The 23,272-nt window shown below is 41.7% G+C and overlaps 1 protein-coding gene across 1 annotated transcript in view; it reads right to left on the bottom strand.

Moving 5' to 3' along the window:
- Positions 1-23,272, bottom strand: part of UNC13C (unc-13 homolog C) — a 1,404,640-nt gene that overhangs the window by 1,134,492 nt on the left and 246,876 nt on the right. The window contains exons 3-4 of the mRNA XM_069624856.1: positions 11,993-12,015; positions 11,391-11,455 (exon numbers count right to left, since the gene is read on the bottom strand). Of these exons, the coding sequence (XP_069480957.1) occupies positions 11,391-11,455; positions 11,993-12,015 (88 nt within the window). The remainder of the gene's footprint in view (positions 1-11,390; positions 11,456-11,992; positions 12,016-23,272) is intronic.

The raw sequence follows: 23,272 nt of genomic DNA, 5'->3' as shown, positions 1-23,272 counted from the left end.
TACATTGTGGTGGCCTTAGCCTGTAAAATATATATATATATATATATATATATATATATATATATATATATATATATATATATATATATATATATATATATATATATATATATATATATATATATATAGGGCAGGAGAAAAAGCCCCATTCCCATTCTTATCAGAAAACCTGTGTGTGACTTTTCTGCATCGCTTAAGCCTTAGATAGGCGGGTTGTATGTGGCTTGACCATTTACAGTTTCCCATGAAATGTATTCCGAGGTAAATACAACTTTGCACCTACTCAATAGAATGGCCATCCACCACGAAATGCACATTTTGTACTTTCTTCTTAAAAGATGGGTGGAAGACCATGCTTTTAGTTTTTCCAATATGTATCTCACTGAAAACATCCAGCTAGTTCGTAAGCCATGTTGCCGTCCAGGAGATAAGAATTGTGTCGCCCGGGAAGAGCAACTATGGGAATCTTCTCTGGTCTTAGTTTTGTTGCAATAATTAATCAATCATGTATAACGCGCACAATACCGAGATCAGTCCCCGGGTGCAGGACTGGGATTTGAAACTGTGTTGCTCTGTGTTGTCTTGCTTCCACGAACAACGTGCTGCCCTTGAGCCATCCTGCCGGACAGTGGATCTCTATTTATTTAATTCATCATGTGTACTAGTTTTTTTTATTAAAATGCTAAACAGAGTGGAGGCCAGAACACATCCATGCCTATCCCCCAACACCTTTTTGTATCTGCATGCAGGCATTGTTATCTCTGGCCAAATTCCAGCAAACAAAAGGCTTGTTTTATTCATAAAAGAATTGTATTGCTCTAAGCAAACACAGCAAAAACTTTGGTCAAACGTTCTTTGCCCTTGTTTTAAGCCAGTATGAAGGTGACTAATAATATCCTCATTAGCCACCCAGTTTGTTAAATGTTATAGCACGTCTTTATCAAAGATAATCCCTGCTGTGTCTAAAAGGGATATTGGCCAATAGTTGGTCGGATTGTCTCTATTACCTTTTTTAAACAAAGGGAACATTTCAGCCGTAGTCCACGAGAGTGGAGAATCGCCTATGATTATCACAACTTTGAAGATATGACACAAAACCGAAGACCAAATGCCTCAGATTTAAATAAGCCTATGGGACAATTGTCAGGTTCTGGGGCCTTACCACTTTTTGGCTGATAATGGCTTCTCTACCCTCCTTTACAGTGAAATATAATATACCAGCTTTTCACAATAAAGTTCACTAGTCAGCTCAGACGTAGAAGATCTCGTCTCAGTGTACAGCTTTAATCTGTAATGACAGATTAACCTACAGCACAGCTTGTAAGTACAGGTACATGTCATAATGTTTTTAAATTGACAGATTTAAAATCAAACTGAATCATGGTAACATTGTCATTGCAAGTCATGGCTTTTGAATACTCATAAGTATTTATAGTCTTTTAGGCCATCTCAAATAGCCAATGCATGTTTAGACGGTTGATTTATGCAAAACAAAAGCGGTGATGACAGGGATATTTAGAATTAATCCTAACCTCTGGCATTGCTCTGGGGTACCCTCCAGACCATCGTTCTTCGCATGCAAGGTCTTTAATAAAGGGGGAAAGACCATATGCAAATCAGGCTTGGTCCCAGCCCAAAAGAGGCTATCGAACCTGAACTGCTAGGTCACATCTTCTGCACGAGACCACAAGCAGGCCCAGGAATGTTTTGACCTCACTGAGCATCATCATTGAGCAGTAGCTTGTGTCTCTAAGCCCAGCAGGCTCGGGACCCACATCTAGGCATACCCATCCCATTTGGGGTGACTTATGCAAAACAAAAGAGGGGAAGGTTGACTTACACATACCATTGTTTTGTCAAGTAAACCTAGCATACGAGCAAGACTTTTACATTGCACATAACTAAAACATCTGTACATTTTTGTTAACTGTATAATTGCAGAAATGACAAGTGGCCCTTCGTATGCATCATTGAGTCTGAGGAGTGATGTTAAGTTTGTGCAAAATCTAAAAGAGCAGAGACGCACATTCCTTTTAAAATCTCAAATTATGCCAAAGGAATGTGGGCCACATTTAGCTTCACTAGAAAGGTAGGTGCATGATGATAATAGGACTTGAAATATGAAGTGTTTTAACTTCACACAAAGTTATCTGTTATATATTAAACATAGTAATTTAGACTCAAACCTCCTCATTTAAACACACTGGGCCTCATTAGGACCCTGGCGGTCCCGTGATTAACGGTGCTGGTACGGGACCGGCACCATTCATTACGGGATGCCCTATTACGAGGCCTGCTAGCGGGTCCTGCTTTTCACGCCTGGCCTGACCAGACGTGAAAAGCGGAACCTGCTAGCTGGCCAGGATGCTAACAATGGGCCCGTCATTAACGGGCCTGTTGTTAGCATCCTCCCCATTCCCATTGAGTCCCATAGGGCTCAAATGAGAATGGGAATTGATTTTTACCGGGTCCAAGAAAAGGGCAATTACCGGGTCTGTCAAGGTCGGCAAAACCCGGTTATTGCGCTTTTCTTGGACCCGGTAAAAAAATCATTGCCGGCGGCAGCGTGCCCTTAATAATGGCATGGCTACCACCAGGGTCGTCGTAATGAGGCCCATTGTCACCCTTTCTGAGTTTGTGGACTTTTTACCTACTTATTTGCCTTGGTGAGGGGAGAATTTCAAAAAGTACAAAAAATATGAAACGTATAAAGCACGGTAATATAATTGTTTGCTTTGTCATACTCACATCTGATGTACTTGTACTACTATTTGTCTCAAAACTGCTTTGAAGAGTGGTTTTACCAACATAATGATTTACATTGAAGTGGTAATCTCACAGAATTCTGAACTCACACCTTAAGTAGCAAACAATGAGAGGTGCAAACAGAGTGCTGCATTCCAAAACTCTGAGAGCATAGTTGGAACATTTCTTATTCATCCTTTATACCTGTAGCCTCATGAAGGCTTGTTTCTGTAGCTAAGCCAACACATTAACGTCCTTAGAAGGCAAGGTTATCTTTGTAAATAATGGATCCATATGTCAAAAGATGTTGCATACTTTATCATGACAAAAAAGCATCCAGGCAGTATTTTGATCATAATCATGTGCTGACTAACATTAGAAAGAAAATATGTGCAGATAACATTTCTACTGAATTTGTGCTATCAACTGGCATAATTGATAAAGTTCTCTAAATTAGTAGTTAATAGTGTGTAATTAAAGAAAATGGGAACAGACTATGCATACATATTCAGAAACAATTAATTTCAGGAGAATGTCACTCACACAATTCCACAGCAAATGGTTAAAACGCTGCACTTTTAATCTTTATTCTAAAAATATATGTCTTGTTTTTTGGATACAATTAACCAACAAAACATCACATAGGTTTCAGAATTGCTTCATGCATACAATTACCTACTCATGCACCAAACAGATTTCAGTTTTGGTTTAACATCCCTTTTTAAGAATGCCCACACTCCCCACCACTAGCAGCATGGGACACGTAATTCTATCAAGACAATACTTTCTGAGTAATGTAGAAAGAATGTGTGTTTTGTTCACTTTGTTGAACTGCCTGCATTTTGTAGGTTACGGTGTGATTAAAGCATTTTGAATCATGAACCTCCTTTTCACATTGCTTTAGCACTCATATATTATTGTGTAAAATGAAAATTGTCTTAAACAAGGGCTGCATTTCTATTTCATGTGCCTGTGTTTTAATCAGCTTTAATAGAGACAATGCAGATGCAGCAGCATGGGGATTTGACCTCTACATTAATCTGCTTTAATAGAGGCAGCGTAGTTGCAGCAGCATGGGCATTTCATACTTTGTTTTCTTTTCAACCCAGCCGCACATCAGTGGCATTTAACGGCTTGGGGTTCTTGATTTCTTGAAGTTTTAGGAGAGCCTCACAGCAAGCAGTTGTTTGGCATTTGTGAGCAGGAAAATCTTTTGGTGTTCTATATGAAGACTATTTTTTTTTGTCTTAAGATTGCATGTCAATCATTCAGTGGCAGACCAACTACACCTGTGTTTTCCTTGTGGTTAGCTCCATGAGCCTGGTGCCAAAGGCGCCAGGACTGGGCCCATGTGGCCCTCCTTTGATGCTTTATCCAGTCAGGGCCCTTAATGTGCCCCAATGTTCCCACTGCTGTTGGGCTGGGGCGATCTGGTCTGCTATGGTCTGAACTTTACTTTAACTCCCTTTCTGACCACCCACCCACCACACACAGGTATAATGGATGCAAGTAGAAGCAGTGCTATATATTTTCGGTGGCACCGATTGTACCAGTACCTCTCAACAGGACTGCTATTTATTCAGGCAACTTAATCTAATTAATCAGCCAAGCTTCTATACACGTCATGGCACAATGCCAATTATTCACAGCAGGGCTGACTGCATCATGTCCAAGTTTCTTAGCAGGACTGCTATGTTTTGGGATAGTACCTCATTTTCTTAACAGAGCTGCTGTAATGACAAAGCACAAACATGTGTTGGCATTTTCTGCAGCAAGCTAAAGTACTGAGCAAGAACAGTGTCTAAGCTCTTCCCACTGGTATCACTACAAAATACCAAATCCTATTACTGCGAGGTGGAAAACCTTGCATGGAAAACAGATGGGGGGACAGGCTGGGTGGGGGTATTTCATAAAGTGGGGGGATCTGCTGGGAGTATGCGAGGTCTCCCTGCATTAAAAATACAGAAAATGTGTTGTTTTACATGCAAGATGTTCAACCTCACAGTAGAAAATGTATTTTCATGTAGATCCTTCCCACCAACCTCCTGACCTGGTGTGATGCACACTGGCGGACAGTGTAAAAAGATGGCACTGCTATCATATATTTCAGTCATTCCCACTCGGTCTGGGTCTTTTCAAAACCTCTGCTTTGATTACTGAGTCCCACTGCCAAAGCCTCATTATGCATTTCCTGACTCATGTAGGATAGTCCAAACAAGCTGAGAGCTTGTTATGTCAGGCAAGCTTCACATGGAATTGCTAGTGCCTTTCCGAGTCAACAGCCTGTTTGGAAACGTAGTGCAGTGGGTCAATAACCCTGCTGCAGAGATCATTGCGTAACCTATTAGTTCAAAGACAGTGGCTAGGTGATTTAATGTGCCCCTCATCAGAGGTATTTGTTTAAGATGGAGGTAACATTTAATTGTACCAGAGCGGACTTAGCTTTCAACTTATCAAAAGGACTACTAAATGTTCTGTGATTCAGAGCACACACATTTCATCAGAGATGCTATACTTATAATGGCTCAGAACACACATCTCGTCATGGCTGATATACCTGTAATGGCTCAGAACACACACCTATCACCAGGACTGCTATACCTGTAATGACTCAGAACACACACATTTCATCATTGTTGCTATACCTGTACTGGCTCAGAACACACAGCTCTCATCAGGGATGCCATATGTGTGATGACTCAGAACACGCATCTCATCAGAGCTGCTATACCTGTAATAGCCCAAACACACACCTCTCATCAGGACTGCTATACCTTTATTGGCTCAGGGGTAGAACACACACACATCCTGTGAGGAATGCTATACTTGTAATGGCTCAGAACACACACCTCTCACCAGGACTGCTATAGCTGTGATGACTCAGAACACACACCTCATCATGGTTGCTATACCTGTGTTGACACAGAACACACATCTCATCGGGGTTGTTATACCTGTATTGGCTCAAAACACACACCTCTCATCAGGGCTGCTATACCTGTAATGGCTCAGAGGTAGAACACACACACATCCCATGAGGGCTGCTATACTTGTAATGGCTCAGAACACACACATATCATCAGTGCTGCTATACCTGTAATGCTCAGAACACACACCTCTCACCAGGGCTGCTACAACTGTAATGGCTCAGAGGTAGAACACACCCATCCTATGAGGAATCCTATACTTGTAATGGTATACAGTGCTGGTAAAAACACCTGCATTCATGGAAGTGCTGCTTCTCGTTAGACAAACCTCTAATTCTAGAATTCCCAGCCCAATGGCCAACAGAAGGTTTGCACACATCTAAAAAGGAGCACCCAATGGTAAAGCTGCACTAGATTTGTAAATGGAAAAGGCATTTTCAGCTTTTTGAATATGTATTTGTGCTATGTCAAAAAAGAGAAAAAGAGCAATTCTGAACCTTAGCAATACAAGAGAACAAAGTGGAGGAGTGTGAGGGGGCGGGGGAGGCCAAGAAAACAGAGGACGTATTACACAATCCAAAATAGGAATTCAAGCAACAGGAAGAGAAAGACCAATGAGCTACATAAACATAAGAGAGCAAAAAAGGTGAGAGGGGAAATGGTTAAATAATAGGACACACACAATAGGAGTGAAGGATAGAATCAGAGCAAAAGAGACATATAGAAAAAGCAAAATAAGAAAACACAGATCAACAGCAGATAGGGAGAGCTAGAAATAGAACATGATATTATCTGATAGGTTATTTATAACGCACTTAATACCCAAATGTTTCTAAGCGCGGACCCGGGGATCGAACCTGTGGTGCTCCGTGTCATGTTGCTTCCAAGTCCAACACGTTGCCCCTGAGCTATCCTCCCAAGACTAGAGAAAGGCAGCCAATAACATAAGAGGCAGTGAAAGAAAGATAATCAAAAGAAGTAACAACCACAACAGAGAACATGAAAAAAACAGATATAGCCAGAGTAATGGCATGAGAGAGGAAGAGGAGTTATAACAATCAATGTAGCACAATGTAGGCACAATGTAAGAGGAAAACCGCAATAATAGAATGCTGTGATGGGAAAGGCAGTGTGACAGAGAAACACGTGGCATAGCAACACTTAAGGGTGAGAGGCAGAACATCAGAAAGTGAGAGACGGGAGAATATCAAAGAGAAGGAGAGATGGAGCAAAAACATGGAGTGACTGTCAAGCCGGTAGTGCCAGGCAGCAACAGTAGGCCTAAGAGTCAGAGAAGTGATGCTGGTAGAGTGAGGGACTTGATTTATCATGTAACTAGCTGGCATCTGTAGCAGTTCTTAACAGAGTTTTAGTGTCCAAGTAAAATGAAGACGAAACTGGGTAGTGTGCTTCGACACTAATATTTTCGAACACAGTTTTAATTTTACGCATAAATTGGATAGTTGTCGGACACTTTTTTACTCTCTTGTGAAGGACCAAACTCATTTTTACTCTCTTGAAATTGGATTTACACTCTAATTCTAGAAATTGGGGGTAAAATACTCACACATCAAAATTCTATCTGGAGCACTGACAAGCACAAACAATTTGCAACCCTCTCCTTGTAACCATCGGCCACATTGCGAACCAGCTTCAGGAAAGCACTCGAAACGTGGCTCTGCACCCCATCACCAAGCGTTTCACACAACCAATCCATCAGTCCGCCTACCCGCATAGCAATATGAACTAGGCGGTCAGAACCTGCCAATGCAGGGAATTGGACACTTGGGGGACTCAGGTAGGTGGGTGATTGAAGAGGATTAGAAAGTGGTGTCCCTCTAGAGGACCAGGCCCTCCAGGAGACCGGCAATGGCACAGACAACAAGCTTGATTTTCAATAAATGACTATGCATCATCTCCACCATGCCCGAAGCCAGCCCAGTATTTTCTATTCTACAAAGATGGTACAGACAAGAGGACTTACTAAGGGTGGCATCTGTGTCGTATGTCACTTTTCTGCATTTATATTGCATGTCAACTGTATGTTAGCAATTGAGCCAGATGTGTTGTGTTAATATGCAGGTACAGCGAGGAAAGCATAAAAGAAAATATAAGCTCCATGTGTAGAAATATACCTACATTTTTGCCGCTCAATCAGGTCTTGATTCTGCTGCACTCTATTATTATTATCATTATTATTATTATTAAATTCTTACAATGCGCAACTCGCCCAAAGGACTCAGTGTATAGGCAAAGAAAAGAGGACAGAAAAACAAGATCCAGAAAAGTCAGAACAGCCATACAGGGCAGAAAAGGGGGAACAATGTGCCTAGTTTAGTCCTCAGAATTAAACAGAAAGGTTTTAATTGCTTTAAAGAGGTCAGGAATATTCTTAAGGTCAAGCAGCAATGAATTCCATAGGGCAGGAGCAAAAATATCAAAACTGGTTCCCCCAAATATCTATGGATTATGCCGAGGTTGAAAAGGTTTATTATGTCCATTAGAGCGAAGTGAGCGTACAATGGGATTCCTATGAATTCTGTTACAGAGAGACAAAAGGGCTTGATTAGTTACAGATTTATACATGAAAAAGATAACAATTTATGAGAGATGCAAATCACTACGGGCTTGCGAAACATGACCCTTACGTGCAAGTCCACATACCGCTCTTACAGCATTGTTTTCAAGTTGTTTTTCGTAGTGCAAGCTAGCAGACTATTACAGTAATCAATTTTAGAATTCACCAAAGCAGTAGCTAAAGTTGCAACACTAGTGTCAGACAGATAGAGTTTAATATGTCTGATGAGTTAAGTGGTGAACGCACAAGTGGACTTAATGTGTGGTATAAGTTTATTCATATTAAGAATGGTGTACAAATAGACATCGATAGTTTTAACCCAAAGGCTTCTTTTGATGTTACAACCTGCAATGGGAAATTGACTATACGTAGAATCCAGGGTGGGTAATCGTTGACTAGAGACAACTAACATGAATTCATTGTTGTTGCCATTTAAGACAAGCAAGTTGCCATTCATCCATCTCTGGAGAAGATCATAGACCTGAACAATAGAGTAATGGTCCTGGTCATAATCACCCGTCAACTCCATGACCACCTGAGTGTCATAGGCATAATAAGTATATTTGATACTACGATCATCCAGGAGGTCAAAGAGAGGACAGGTATGTAGGTTAAAGAAGGTAGGAGAAAGGCATGCTCCTTGAGGAACACCACAGGATAGCAGGCCTGGAAGAGAATATAATCCGTCAGCAGCCACTCTGGCTGATCTAGGACCCAAAAAGGCAAGCCAAGAAAGTGCTGGTTTGGAGAAATTAGTGATATTCTCCAGTGTCTCTAGAAGCAATGCATGATGAACAAGAAAGAACGCAACCGAGAGATCATGCAACATATGAATAGCTACCCGACCTACGTCCACAATACCTGTCATGGTTTCTCTGAAATCGAGCATAGCAGTCTCTGTGCCATGTTCAGCACGAAAAGCAGATTGTAATGGATTTAACAAGTTGTTATTTCAATGAAATTCTGAAATTGCAAGTATGCTATTCTATCTAGGATCTTTAATAGAGAGCCAGTCATGTGGAAACATATGCGGTGGGGTGGGCTAGCAGTATAAAAATGAGTTATATTACGAGAACCAGACAGTCTTTCAGTGACGTCATTTCACCAAAATGCCAGCGGAAGTGACATCACACGACCCTTGACCCCTGGTGACATCCCCGGAAGTGGCATCATTTGACCCCACCCCGAAGTGATTTCGTAGGATGCGATGGAACGCGATCTTTCACCCATTGACAAAACAGTAAGTGCTATCAAATAGCATTGTACACTACAAAAAATATGGTTACGATATCGCTATAATGTGATGTACATTTCATACAAGAATGGATCGCTATATGTATCGTTAAGATCAGTGTATATAGGCCCATATTAACAAATTACTGTGACTGCAAACAGACGTCCATGACCAAATGATAATGATGTGTTATTATATAGCACTTACGCTTAAGCGCTTTATATAGAAATAATATACACCCAATATCACCCAACCTGTGTTGGTACTCATTTATCGACCGCAGAAGGATGAAAGGCTGAGTTGAGGCATTTAAGAACAGACTAAATCAGTGACTCACCCCCTGAAGTGTGCCTGAAATAAACCTTTAATGAGTGTAGCAATTATTGTATAGAATTCCAGAAAGACACATTATTTGGTATTCCTAATCTTTCTTATTTAGGGTCAGTGCTGAAAGTGTTAGATTTGTGTCACTCCTTTTCTTCTTTTTCTTCTCTTTTTAAGAGGCTTTAACAAGAAAGCCAGCCACTCCAACTTACATTACAAAAAAAAAAAACGTTTATTTTCTAGAGGTCGCAAGGGAGACCTCAGAGGTCGCAGGTGCGACCTCTGGCGACCCCTAAATGACGGCCCTGCAGTCTTTGTCCTCTGATAAGAAAACTCACCTAATGTCTGAGAAAGTACAGTTTAGGCATAGGAAAACATTTATGTGATGGTCGCAGGGACATGCCGTTAACAGGAGGTAACAGCAGGTTTCACGAGTAGTGCGCTGTGCAAGGACACATGACCCCCACAGTGGATGTATTACCTTTTTTGGTCTATGGCCATGCAGGGCAGATTTTGCTCATCCAATCAACTGCTCATATGATGTCTTTTTGCAGAGAATATGTGCTACAATATGCTTAATCATGCTTTTTATATTAACCAATCAGGGTAGGGCAATTTATGCTTTCTTAGATTTGAATAGGCAGGAGATAACATAGAATACGGAATTTGCGTAAATACACTTATCTGGAATATATGGTAATCTTGCAGTTTTTTTTAAACTAAAAGCTGCAGTCAGATGGGCATACTTCGAGTTCAGTTTTCAGTCTTACAAGACTGACTGGCCACCCGGCCGATTTCTGGATTAAATAAAACTTTGTTATTCTGACACTGGGTTTGTTTTGGTATTGCGGAAAAACAATGTCTTCCAAACACCTGCACATAACATACAGCAGAGCCCTCAACTATAGACAGTTGCCTTGGCGATTGACAGGCTTCTTACAGCATCCATGCCCCCTCACACACTGAAACCTATAGAATAGAGCTGAGCGCCACAAAATATTTGGTCCAGCTGTCACACAGTCACTGTCACAGCACTCTTCCCTATGCCTTTGCAATATGTGCTGCATGAAAAATTGCTTTAACAGTCATCTCTGCTTATCACCAATTTGGCAATAAATATTTGCACGCATTGCATAGCTCCTTTCATTTACATGTCTGCTCAGACCAAAGTGTTGCAAAGAGCATTCATTCACCACAGCGCTTTGAGGCCATACCAACGGCAGTATGTACTAAACAAATATCAACAACTTAACATAACAAACCATTTGATTGAATGGGGTCTCCTCTCATAGTTGCTGGTGTATTTTTATAAGACACGTAATGCCATAATATTTACTTTTTATGTGTGAATGACTTATATTTAGTCCATTTCAGCCACATTAATGTATTCAAATTAAGAGACATATTTTTCTAATGCTGGACCCATTCTCAGAGTAGGAAATTAATGGGTAAACTACATACTATGAAGGCATTTCAATTAAATATACAATTCTACTATAACAATCAGGTCCGGTATGCAATTTGTATTCAAGTATTCTATATGGCCAAGTATTAATCAAATACTTTACATAGCAAGACTCACCCTCCAGATGTCTGTATCTCGTAAAGTTTGGATGCATCCAAAGAACGTCCGCCAACTATTCGAGCCTTAAGTGAAGAAAGAATAAAACAAAACTTTAACAAATTATAGAGTCACATCTCGAGATAGTTAAAAAATGGTTCAAATACATCATACATACAACATCTGTCATGAAAGATGTTAAGCAGGGTCAGCTCCAGGCCAAAACAAAAGTATTTAAAATTTTGGACACCAAATGTAGTGCTAATCGGAGTGTGGATAAACTTGGTGCAACCCGTATAATGCTGGCCTGATATTATTGACCTTAGGCTGCTCTGTGTTCTTCAGAAATTAATTATTAGATATAGTAACAAAAATACATTGTTTGACAGGAGCAGACCCTTATGTTGGCAAACATGAAAAAAGGTAAGCACCACAGCGAGGAGGAGAACCCCTGTTTGTTGATGCAACACTTGGATTTCACTTAAAGGACAAAAAAAGAATGGGAAACTTGGAAATCATGCAGAATTTCACAATTCAAATGAAAAAAAACCAAACAGGTCAAAAAAAAATCACAAACAGATATTAACAAGACATGATCCCTTAAGAAAGATGTGATTTAAAACCTTTTCCTCCATAGAATTGCTATCTGAAAGAGAACCAGGAAGAGGGGAATACATGTTAGAGAAATTAACTGCAAATAAATGTTGGTTCAATATGAACGACTGATTTCTTAAAAAAAAATAAACAGGGTATACCAACAAAGGATTATGTTTTTCGGGGGATCTAATTCATATAACGAAAATAATGCACTATTCGTTGCCAACATACATTCAAGAAATCATGATGTAATGCATTATAATGACCAATGTTGATCAATTGAGAACGTTCATTTAATATCCCACAAAATGCAAGCTTGCACCACAGAGTTACCAAGCAGATATTGGCCTTCAGCGACAACACTATGACAATATAGTTACAATATAGGTACACATATTTACACATAGCTATGCACCATCACGTGAATGCATTTCATGGTCTACTTGGCTGACATTGCTGCTTTTATCACACGTACAAACATAATGCAAAATAGAGATGTGTTCCTAAATCAAACACAATAATGTACTTGAAAGAAGTGCACGCATTTTACTTCCTGGCTGTAATGTTCTATAGCAGAGACAACAATTCATCTTTTTTTGCGAGAAATCCAATATCTTTTTATGTAGTACTCCTTAGTACTATGTCAATGTTATCATTGTATAAAAAGGTGTTGCAGTTGCCGATTGCAATGGTACTCATTCTATAAACCTTAGAAAGAGGGTAAACACACATGTTGGCATCAAGCACTTAACACCTTAAAGCTGGAACATTGTTTCGCCATTAAATCCCCTCTAACGTCATGTATAATATTTCCATATTAGGACGAGTGTGAATTCATTTGAAAATATTTCAGTTTTGGAGCCTAAAAGGTCATGCCTGTTTTTAGTTACTTTTGCTATATGTGCTTTGCCTTTGTTCCTAAACAGAGCAATGTTTTCGATAAATACATCTTTTTGAAATAAGCACATTTTGTAAATATCCAATTTGAAAATCTGTGTTTAGAAAATATTACAGATCTCATTATTATTATCCAAACATATTAGGTTTTCACTCGGAAAATATTCAATTTAAATTTTAAAAATAGAAACCTCTTACTCAGTGAAAGGTTCCCACCCAAGACATGGTTCTACCGAGAAAGAATTGTTGTGTACAAAGTAGCCAGGAAATCTGGTGAGTGTTCGGGACCTTTTGAATTGTCTATGCAAGTGGAGAATTTCTAACCTTTCCTTGATTTCGCTCAGGTCTTTAGTCTAAACCACCACAGATTCCTGTAACAAAACTCACTGGCTCATGGATTCCAAGTCATTTTTCATGTGCCTAAACCATCTCCATCCGCTGCCACACTGGGAATGAATAACATCCAACACTGCATCCTAGTACAGGCTGAACTCTTAAGACGAATGGATTTGAAGTCAATATAAAACAGGTTTTAAAGCAATTTTATAATCAATTGTGGTACTTCCAATTTCTAAACACCTAGAGACAGAAGGTAATTACCAATGTGTTATTTAAAAAAATAAGTTGTGAAGAGTAAAGTAAACTAAAGGCCAAGCCTGCCAAACATAAACATGGGCACTGTATGGCATAACCCGCTGTTGTTTAACGGCAGATCTGCGCAGAGAGAAGGAGCAGGGCATAACACTCTATCTGAAATATTTGTTGTATGTAAAACCTTCTGGGCGGGGAAGGGAGGACCAGATGGCCAACCAGACAATATGGAGGGGGTTGAAAGAGACCACAGGAAACAGGAAGTTGAGGATTGACTGATGAGGCCAGAGGAGTTGGCAGACCAGGAGAACAGCAGGCGGAAGAATAGTCGACAATAGCGTGGAGGTGGTTTGCAGAACGGCTGAGGTATTGGTTGGTGAGTGCAAGTGGTTCAGCGTTGCGAGTGTGCGTGTGAGACTAGTGAGTGAGATTATTGGAGGGAGCATAGGGAGTGAATGTGAAGAGGTTGGGAGATTGAAAGGAGGGTGAAAGGGGAAGAAGGTGAGGAGGATTAGTAGTGTGGACAAGCGAGTAAGGGAAAGACGGCGGAGAGGATTATTAGTGTGGAGTAGCGAGTAGTAGTATGGAGGATGGAGAAGTAGTCTAGAGGGGAATAGTAATATCAAAGAGTGGAGGCAAGTAGTAGAAAGAGTGTGAGATATGAGAGGGAGTGAGGAGCAACATATTGTGTATACTAATCCGGGCAATAGGAATGCCTGGGTTAGGGCAGAAAACACTGTTTCGAAGGGATTGTGTCCTCCGACGTATTCCTTATCTTAGATATCTCCTTCCAGCTCTGCTGGCCTCGGAAAATGTTTCTCTAGAGGGTGCTGCGCGTCGACGTCCTCCGAGTCGATGTCTCTCGACAGCCGCCGTATCGACGTCATGCTGCCTATAAAGGCCGCGCACAGCGTCCGTTGCTCAGTTCCGTTTTTCCGCGCTTACTTAGTGCCTCGGAATACCGTTGCTCAGTTTTGTCAGGTTAATCCTATTTACCTCGAGATATTCGATCCGTACTCGATGGCTTCTTCGTCGGAACCGACAACACCTCGGTCCGGCTTCAAAAAATGCCGAGATTGTGGGAAAAAGATGTCACTGACTGACCCTCACAGAGTTTGTCTGTGGTGTTTGGGAGCTGAACACCATTGTTCGGAGTGCGAGGACTGTATGTCCATGACAGCTAAGGCCCTGAAGGAGCGTAGGGGGAAGCTGGAGAAAGGTAAGACTTTTAAAGCTTCTTCTTCCTCGACGAAGTCGAGACATTCGTCTCCTTGTCACCATTCGCGCTCCAGGTCTCGGAGTGGGTCCCATCACTCCTCGAGATCGAAGCACTCGAAGAGGAGACGTCGAAGAGCCCCTTCTCCGTCTTCCTCTTCCTCTGTTTTCTCCAAAGAGAGTCCCTTGTCGCACGAAACATAGTTCCCGGTCTGAATGGGAGGAATTCCGCAAAAATATGATGTGCGTCTTCGAGAAAGCGGCCTCAACCCCCTCGAAGACTGCTGAGAGCGATGCTCTGGTCGAAAGACCCGAAGGTCAAAAACGCAGCGAGTCGCAGTACACGGCGAAGGAAACTTCTCGAGCGTGTCTCGAACCCTCGAGTAAGGCTATGACCTCAAAACCTTCTTCGAAGGTTCTGTCGACGCCGTCGACGAAGGTTCCGTCGATGCCGAGGTCGGTGTCTTCGACGCCGTTGTCGAAGGGACCTTCGACACACAGGTCTGTCGACCCGGCGCCATCTACGACACCGGCGTCGACGCCAAGAAAAGTCACGGTTACGACACACCCAGTGGCTATCCCCAGGTCCTCGATGACGATGGCGCCGAGATTGTCGACTTCCTCGAGCAGAATCCCAATTCTGTCGTGGTCATCGAGGCATCCGCCTTTGTTTTCGACGCCACGCCCGAATCCTTCGACATCGGCGTCGACGACATTGACGTTTTCGAGGCCGATTATGACAAGTTTGGCACCCTCTGCCTTGGAGATGGGGTTTACACCCTTTATGAGTTCAGAACAATTGAGAACTATGTCCTCAATTGTGGAAGAGGGTGAATTGTCTGAACAGGAAGACACATTTCAGTTGCAGGGACCTGCAACCCCAGTTAGAGAGAAGTTATCCTCTGAAGAACGCAGGTTAAAGGATCTTCATGATTCCTTACATGAGGCAAGTGGGTTAGACACTTAACCTGAGGTGGAGTTTGCTAGGCCAGACCCGGGGGAGCATGCTGAAACCCCCTATAGAGCCTTAATGGCCAGGATCACAGAGTTTATGGGGTGGTCTGCACCTTCACAGTCCAACAAGATGACCTCACGGATATTCTTGACAAAGGTCCACAGGAGGATCCTGTAGTGCCCTTTCATAAAGCTCTTCAGAGGAAGATTATGACGAACTGGGAAACCCCAGATGTCGTCCCGGCAGTAAATAAAAAACTGTCTACAAAATACAGGGTATCTTCTGCAGACCCAGAGTTTTTGTCAAAACACCCATCCCCAGAAAGTCTGGTGGTACAGGCAGCATCTTCTACTGATGTCAAGACTGCTTATCCTACCGTCCCACAGGACAGGGACGATAAAAAATATGATGCTATGGCAAAGAAAGTTTTTTCGGCATGTAGCATGGCGTTAAAATCTGTTAATGCTACTTGCACCCTTGCTAGATTCAGCCATACACTTTGGGAGTGTGCTTCTACAGCGGCTGACTGCATCCCGGAGGTAGAAGAAAGGGAGGCGTTCCTGAATATCATACAGGATGGTAAAGACGCTATGTGCGAATCCCTCCAGACGGGCATTGATTCGGCCGACAGTATCAGCAGAGCAATGGCGGCAAGTACAACAACCAGGAGATTCACTTGGTTGAGAAAGTCTGGTTTTGCCCCAGATGTGCAAGCCAGGCTCTTGAACATGCCATTCGATGGCTCTTCGTTGTTCGGGAAAAAGGCGGATGAAAGTTTAGAGAAACTGCAAACTTCAAAAGCAGCAGCAAAATCCCTCGGCGCTGCAATCCGTCAGACACCTTTTCTTCCCACAGGAACCTCTGCGAGGGGCAAGTCCTTTCGCTTCTACTCCACATTCGGAAGAGGTAGAGGACGACCGGCTCAAAGGGGACAAAGAAGAACTACCCGAGGTGGACGGGGTAGATATTCAAAAGCCGCAGCAACAGCAGGTGCCTCTTTACCATCGGCATCTGCATCAGCCGCCCCAAAACCACTCTGAGGACTTCCCTCACAGGACACCTGTAGGAGGCAGGTTGACTCAACATCTGGCGGAATGGCAGGCTATCACGTCAGATGCTTGGGCATTGGAAACAGTTGCCCAAGGTTACTGCCTGCCTCTTCTACGCATACCTCAGAGTCATCCACCGGGGATCAGCTCTCAGAAAGCTCCAGATCCGCTCCTCTTGCAGGAAATTTTGGACCTGCTAGAGAAAGGTGCCATAGAACCGGTACCTGTAGCGGAGAGGAACAAGGGCTGGTACTCCCCTTACTTTCTCATTCCAAAGAAAGACAGAGGACTGAGACCCATCTTGGACTTGCGAGAATTGAACAAATTCCTCAGGAAAGACAAATTCAAGATGGTCACTCTTTCTCAGATCCTTCAGGCCCTTCAGTTCCAGGACTGGTTGGTATCTCTGGACCTTCAGGACGCTTATTTTCATGTGCCTATCCATCTCAAACAGAGGAAATACCTGAGGTTCGCAATTGGCAACTCTCATTATAAATTTCGAGTGCGGCCATTTCGGTTGACCTCCGCCCCGAGGGTCTTCACCAAGTTAATGTCGGTAGTGGCGGCAAGTCTAAGGAGGGAAGGGATTCACGTCTACCCCTACCTGCACGATTGGTTGAACAATCTCTTCGGAACAAGCTCAGATCCAGCTAAATCACGTTTGCCACTCCCTTCACAGACTGGGCTTCTCCCTCAATTTAAAGAAGTCACAAATGATACCATCGCAGAGACTCCAGTTCATAGGCGCGATCCTGGACACATCCCTGGGAAAAGCCTCGCCACCAGAGGTGAGGGCTCAAGATATTCTACAGATGGTTGGTTACCAAGTTCCAAGATGCCCAACGTCTCCCAGCCTTCGACTTTTTGAGGTTGCTAGGCCTCATGGCATCCTGCATTTTCCTAGTGCCAGAGGCTCGCCTGAGAATGAGATCCCTCCAGTGGACACTGAGGACTCAGTGGTCACAATTCTCAGGGAGAATGACAGATCTTCTTCAGGTTCCCGATAGGGTGGCTCGAGACCTTCAGTGGTGGGCCTGTCAGGAGAACATTCTGAAAGGAGAACAGTTTTGGAAACCCTGACCGGAGATAACAGTAGTCACGGATGCCTCACTCACGGGGTGGGGAGCCCACGCCAACGACTTGACCATCAGCGGTCGTTGGTCTCCATCGGAGTCCAGACTACATATCAACCTGTTAGAGCTGAGAGCCATCAGACTTGCGCTGAAGGCGTTCCTTCCAGCTGTACAAGGGAAAAATGTCCTGATAATGGCGGACAACACGGTGGCCATGCATTACCTCAACAAAAGAGGAGGCGTAGGATCACTACCCCTGTGCAGAGAGGCGATGCAGCTCTGGTTTTGGGCAATCCAAGAAGGAATCTCTCTATCGGCAGTTCAACTAGCCGGAGAGAAGAACTTGACAGCGGACGCTCTGAGCAGGCAGAACACAGTCTTCCACGTGTGGGAACTAGCTCAGGAAGTCCTTCAAGAGATCTTCGCCCTTTGGGGAACCCCTCAGGTGGATCTGTTCGCCACCAGCGTCAACAGGAAATGCGATCTGTTCTGCTCAAGGGAATTTCCCCCGAGAGGAGCTCTGGGAGACGCGTTCATAGTGGACTGGGAGTTTCCGCTTCTGTACGCGTTCCCACCGGTCCCTGTCATTCCTCAAATGATCAGGAGGTTGAGAAGATTCAGGAGAACCATGATCCTAATTGCCCCGGATTGGGCCAGGAGAACATGGTACCCGGACCTTCTAGACTTGTCCATCTGCCCTCCAATTCGACTTCCACTCAGAGAGAACCTACTCTCACAGAAGGGAGGTCAGGTTCTCCATCCAGACATCAAAACCCTCAACCTTCACGCTTGGCTTCTGAAAGGCTGAGATACAAGGATTGGGACCTCCCTGATGATGTTATGGAGGTGTTGCTTTTGGCAAGTAGGCCAGCAACAAAGTCTTTATACCGCTGCCGTTGGAACAGATTTTGCAGCTGGTGTAGAGAACAGAATATCGACCCCTTTTCATGTGGTACACCAATGGTTTTGTCCTTCCTACTCTATTTGGCGAATTCAGGCCTTCAAGTTGGCACCATTAAGGGTTATCTCGCAGCGCTATCCATCTTTAAGCGCACTGCGGAAGAACCATCCTATTTCAAGTTACCCTTGGTATTACAGTTTCTAAAGGGGTTAACCAATGTTTATCCCCCAAGACCATTCCAGGTTCCCCTATGGGATTTAAACTTAGTCCTAACTTTCCTGATGGGCACACCTTTCGAACCACTCCATTCTTGTTCGTTAAGATTCCTTACCCTTAAAACTGTTTTATTAATAGCACTTACATCTGCTAGAAGGGTGAGCGAATTACAAGCTCTTTCTTGTAAACCCCCTCATACAATCTTTCACAAAGACAAAGTTGTCCTGCAAGTGAAGCCTAATTTCCTCCCAGAGGTGGTTTCTGAATTCCATATCACTCAGAAGATTACCCTACCATCTTTCTATCCTCCTCCTCATCCAGGGAAAGAGGAAGAGAGGTTACACAGGCTGGACCCTAGAAGGGCTTTAAGTTTTTACATCAGTAGACTAGCCAGGATAAGACAGGCAGACCAGCTGTTTGTAGGTTACACAGGTCACACGCTGGGGTTACCAATAACTAAGCAGACCATTTCCAGATGGATCATTCTAGCCATTATGGAATGTTATAAACTGGCAGGGAAAGAGCCCCCTCAAAACCTTATGGCTCATTCGACCAGAGGTATTGCAGCTTCATCGGGCCTCAAAAGAGGTGTGCCGGTTAAAGACATCTGTGCGGCCGCCACATGGTCGTCTGTCCATACCTTTACACGATTTTACAACTTGGATTCCTCCTCCAGTCAAGAGACTAGGTTTGGAAGGGCTGTAATGCACTCTATTCATCAATAGAAGACAGCGTGAAGTCAGTACTCCCTCCTCCAATAATAGAATACTGCTATGGGAGCCTATCTAAGATAAGGAATACGTCGGAGGACACAATCCCTTCGAAGAACAAGTTACTTCTTACCTTGTAACGTTCTTTCGACGGGATGTTCCTCCGACGTATTCCTTATCGACCCTCCCATCCATCCCCGCAGTTCTACTTCCCTTGTTGTTGCAGCTTACGCTCCTTCAGGGTGATTAGTCTAGTCCAGACAGAAAAACTGTGGGCTACAAAACGGAACTGAGCAACGGACGCTGCGCGCGGACTTTATAGGCAGGATGACGACGACGTCGATACGGCGGCTGTCGAGGGACATCGACTCGGAGGACGTCGACGCGCAGCGCCCTCTAGAGAAAAATTTTACGAGGCCAGCAGAGCTCGAAGGAGATATCTAAGATAAGGAATACGTCGGAGGAACATCCCGTCGAAAGAAAGTTACAAGGTAAGAAGTAACTTGTTCTTCTAGACAAGAGAGAGAGCGGGATGGCCTTACCGTCCTTGTGGAATTTACAATAAAATCCCTTGAACGGATTCGGGGAGTTGGGATATTCTTCGGCCCTGGAAACTTTGTAATTTTCAAAATGGAAATAATTTGAAATTGTTTTCAATGCTTGTCTTTCCTGATCTCTTCCTCGAAACCCTTATTAATCACAAATCAATAATGAAGCAAAATACTAAAACCTATCTAGGAGGAATCCATCAAGGTTTCAATACTGATTCCCAATTTTCACTGAAATAATTATGAAATCACTTGCAAGTTGAATTGTCCAATGTATAAAGACATTGGAATGTATTATGGTAAAGTCAACCACAACACTCTAACGTCACCCGCAGTGGTTTCTAAAAAAAAATGTATTATGTTCGCTTTGCCAAAGGAATGTTTCGAAATAAGATGCAACACATAGACACAGGACTGTTCCTGAGTGTTTCAGATGTGAATCATAGTTTCAGCACACAACATATGATACAGTGTAGTTTAATATTTTATAAAAGTGCATCAAGATCCCGTTATTCAATACAAACAAGCTATGTGTCACTTTCTGAAAACTTACACCACTCTAACCTGACTTCTAGAAATACAATACTAAAACAAAAAATCCATTAGTGGCATCATAAAGGCTTTTGCAACAATTGAAACTGTCAAGGAGTTGTTTAATGAAGGTTGCAGAATTCATAAACATTGGAATTAAAGTTGTTTTCACAAAGTCTGAACTCATTCCGGGCCCAATTGAAGTTATTTGTGGTAGCACTGTTTGCAGCACAATGACATATCCAACAAACATGACTATTTGTTGGGGGAATTTCCTTAGATGATCAAGCATTATGTTCCAATATTCACCACAATTTCAAAGTTTGAGTTAAATCACTTTGTCAAGGCTAAAGCAGATAGAAATGACTAAATATTGCACTTCAGTTTACACAATTTGGAGTAATGTGTCTTTGCAAGCTTTTTGAATAATCCTTATGATCATTCTATGACCTAAAAATGCAAAAAGTGCATAAAGATGTTGAACTGTTCATTCTTGCTACATCTGTAGGTAAGAGTTACTAGTGTTGGCATTTTAGACTGTAATCAGTCATTTTCATAGTATTGTATTTTGTTTATTTTATCATTAATCATGTGTAATCTTGTGTATTGTTCAAAGAAAATACATTAAAAAAACTAAATAACTGAATTTCATGTTGAATTTGTTTTTTTATTGAATGGAAGACACTGATAAGATAAAGTTGGAAGAGCAGATAGTGTCACCTATGCACTAAACTCAGGATATATCTATTCACCTTGTCACTGAAAGAGGTAAGCCAAAGTCTCTCTAAATTTCCATTGGCCCACCCTTTGATATGCTGCAGGATGCGGGAAACTAAAAACACAATGAATAAATAGTAACAAACAGTAAACGCATATAGAATTGCATGTCAAAGTTTTAAATAAATAAAACTAAAAATTACTCAAATGTAAGAGGAAAAAGAAATTAAAATACTCCTAAAAAGATACAATTTGTTGTTACATCCTGTCCGAAAGCAGGGAAAGGGACATATAATAGTGTTTTTTTATGCAAACTTTAACATCTAGAATTGCTGTAAACTGTTCAAGAAAATAACTAAGTGTGGACATCTAAATAAATATACCATTGGTCTTCCTTGCAGATCAAAGATCTCTCTCAAAACGGAACAAGTTTAAAGTCACTGTCTAAAGAAGTCACACTAAATGTGTATCAGGATTGCAGTTGTTTCCTGTGAAAAAGCTTGTATGACACACTTATTTTTTCCTTTCATTAAGAGTACAGGAATGAGGACATTGTGGAAAGGGCTATATATACTTCTAATAAAATCATTATTACTGAACCCCAAGATGTTCTTATTTATTCTGTGTATTCTATCTTTGGAAATACATTTTTGTTATGTTGTAACACAATGAATTTTTAATCTGTTTTCAGTTTCATATAGCATTGTCATTTCTATTTGCACTTTTTGGAATGGTTTATGAGTTTCAAAATGAAAGTGATTTTGTCGCAAGCTAATTAAAAAGTGTTCAATCTGAGAATTATAGGACTTCAGATTTGAAAGTGATCCCAAGGATCATAATGTCCAACTTCTTGCTGCACAGCGCAGGAATGAATAATATACATTATTTATATATTCCTTTCTGTGAGGTCTATTTGCAATGCCTTGCAGTATATTTTAGTAGTCAACTGCTTGCACAAGATCTCCTAATGGCCAATTTAAATTTCTGAACCTTTGATTATTATCAATGATCATACTCTCAGTAAATGTTCTTGATGATTGATTCTAAATCTTGAATACTATAGACATCTTCTAAACCATCCCCGCAGCTGCCTTTTTAAACATCAAGTTAATTGAGATGTTTTTACATTAAAATCACATTCTTTCCATTTCCTCAATATAGAACGTGTGCATTTCAACATGTGCTGACCAAAAACAAGTGTGGCATTCCAAAAGAAAACTTATCAAGGCATTTTATTGAATTGCAAACCAGACAGCTTTGTAAAATGGAAATGCTGCATTTTTAATAGCTTCTAGTTGGTTAATACGCTCAGAGGGAATTATAACAAGTATGTGAGACATGCCTCTAAAGACATAAAACATAACTATGGCTTTTAAAATCACTCCTGTCAGTGAAGCTTCAACATTGTCAAATAAAAGCTTTGGAAAACACATTTCTCACTAACAATAGCATGTATTTCCGTGAGATGTATACAATGTGTGAACTTATAGAAAAGAGGCTTGTTTTGACTTGTTGGAGCACTATCAATAAAACAACCAATCTATTTTAAACAATCAAAGCTGCCAGGATCCTCTATAGCAAATCGTGATTGTCTTTTTTCTTATTAATGAAGAAAATTGTTTTCACAATCACCTGAAAAATCATTTGACATAGTAATGGTGAGCATAGTACTTTTATAGTACATAGTACATAGTACATAGTACTGCAATGCTTTTAATCTCCTAGACGTCATGGATACCGAATCATCAAATACATTTCAAAAGACAACAAAACAAACACCATTGCACCGAAGACAACAACAAAACTTAATCAACCAAGATAATTGTGAATTGAAAGAAATTACTCTAACACAAACAATCCAATGAAGGGGGCTAACCAAGTTTTACAATGATGGTTAAAAAAA

Source organism: Ambystoma mexicanum, chromosome 11, assembly GCF_040938575.1.
Source record: "Ambystoma mexicanum isolate Mex_15411 chromosome 11, UKY_AmexF1_1, whole genome shotgun sequence".
NCBI lineage: Eukaryota > Metazoa > Chordata > Amphibia > Caudata > Ambystomatidae > Ambystoma > Ambystoma mexicanum.
This window is presented reverse-complemented; position numbering and strand designations above follow the sequence as displayed.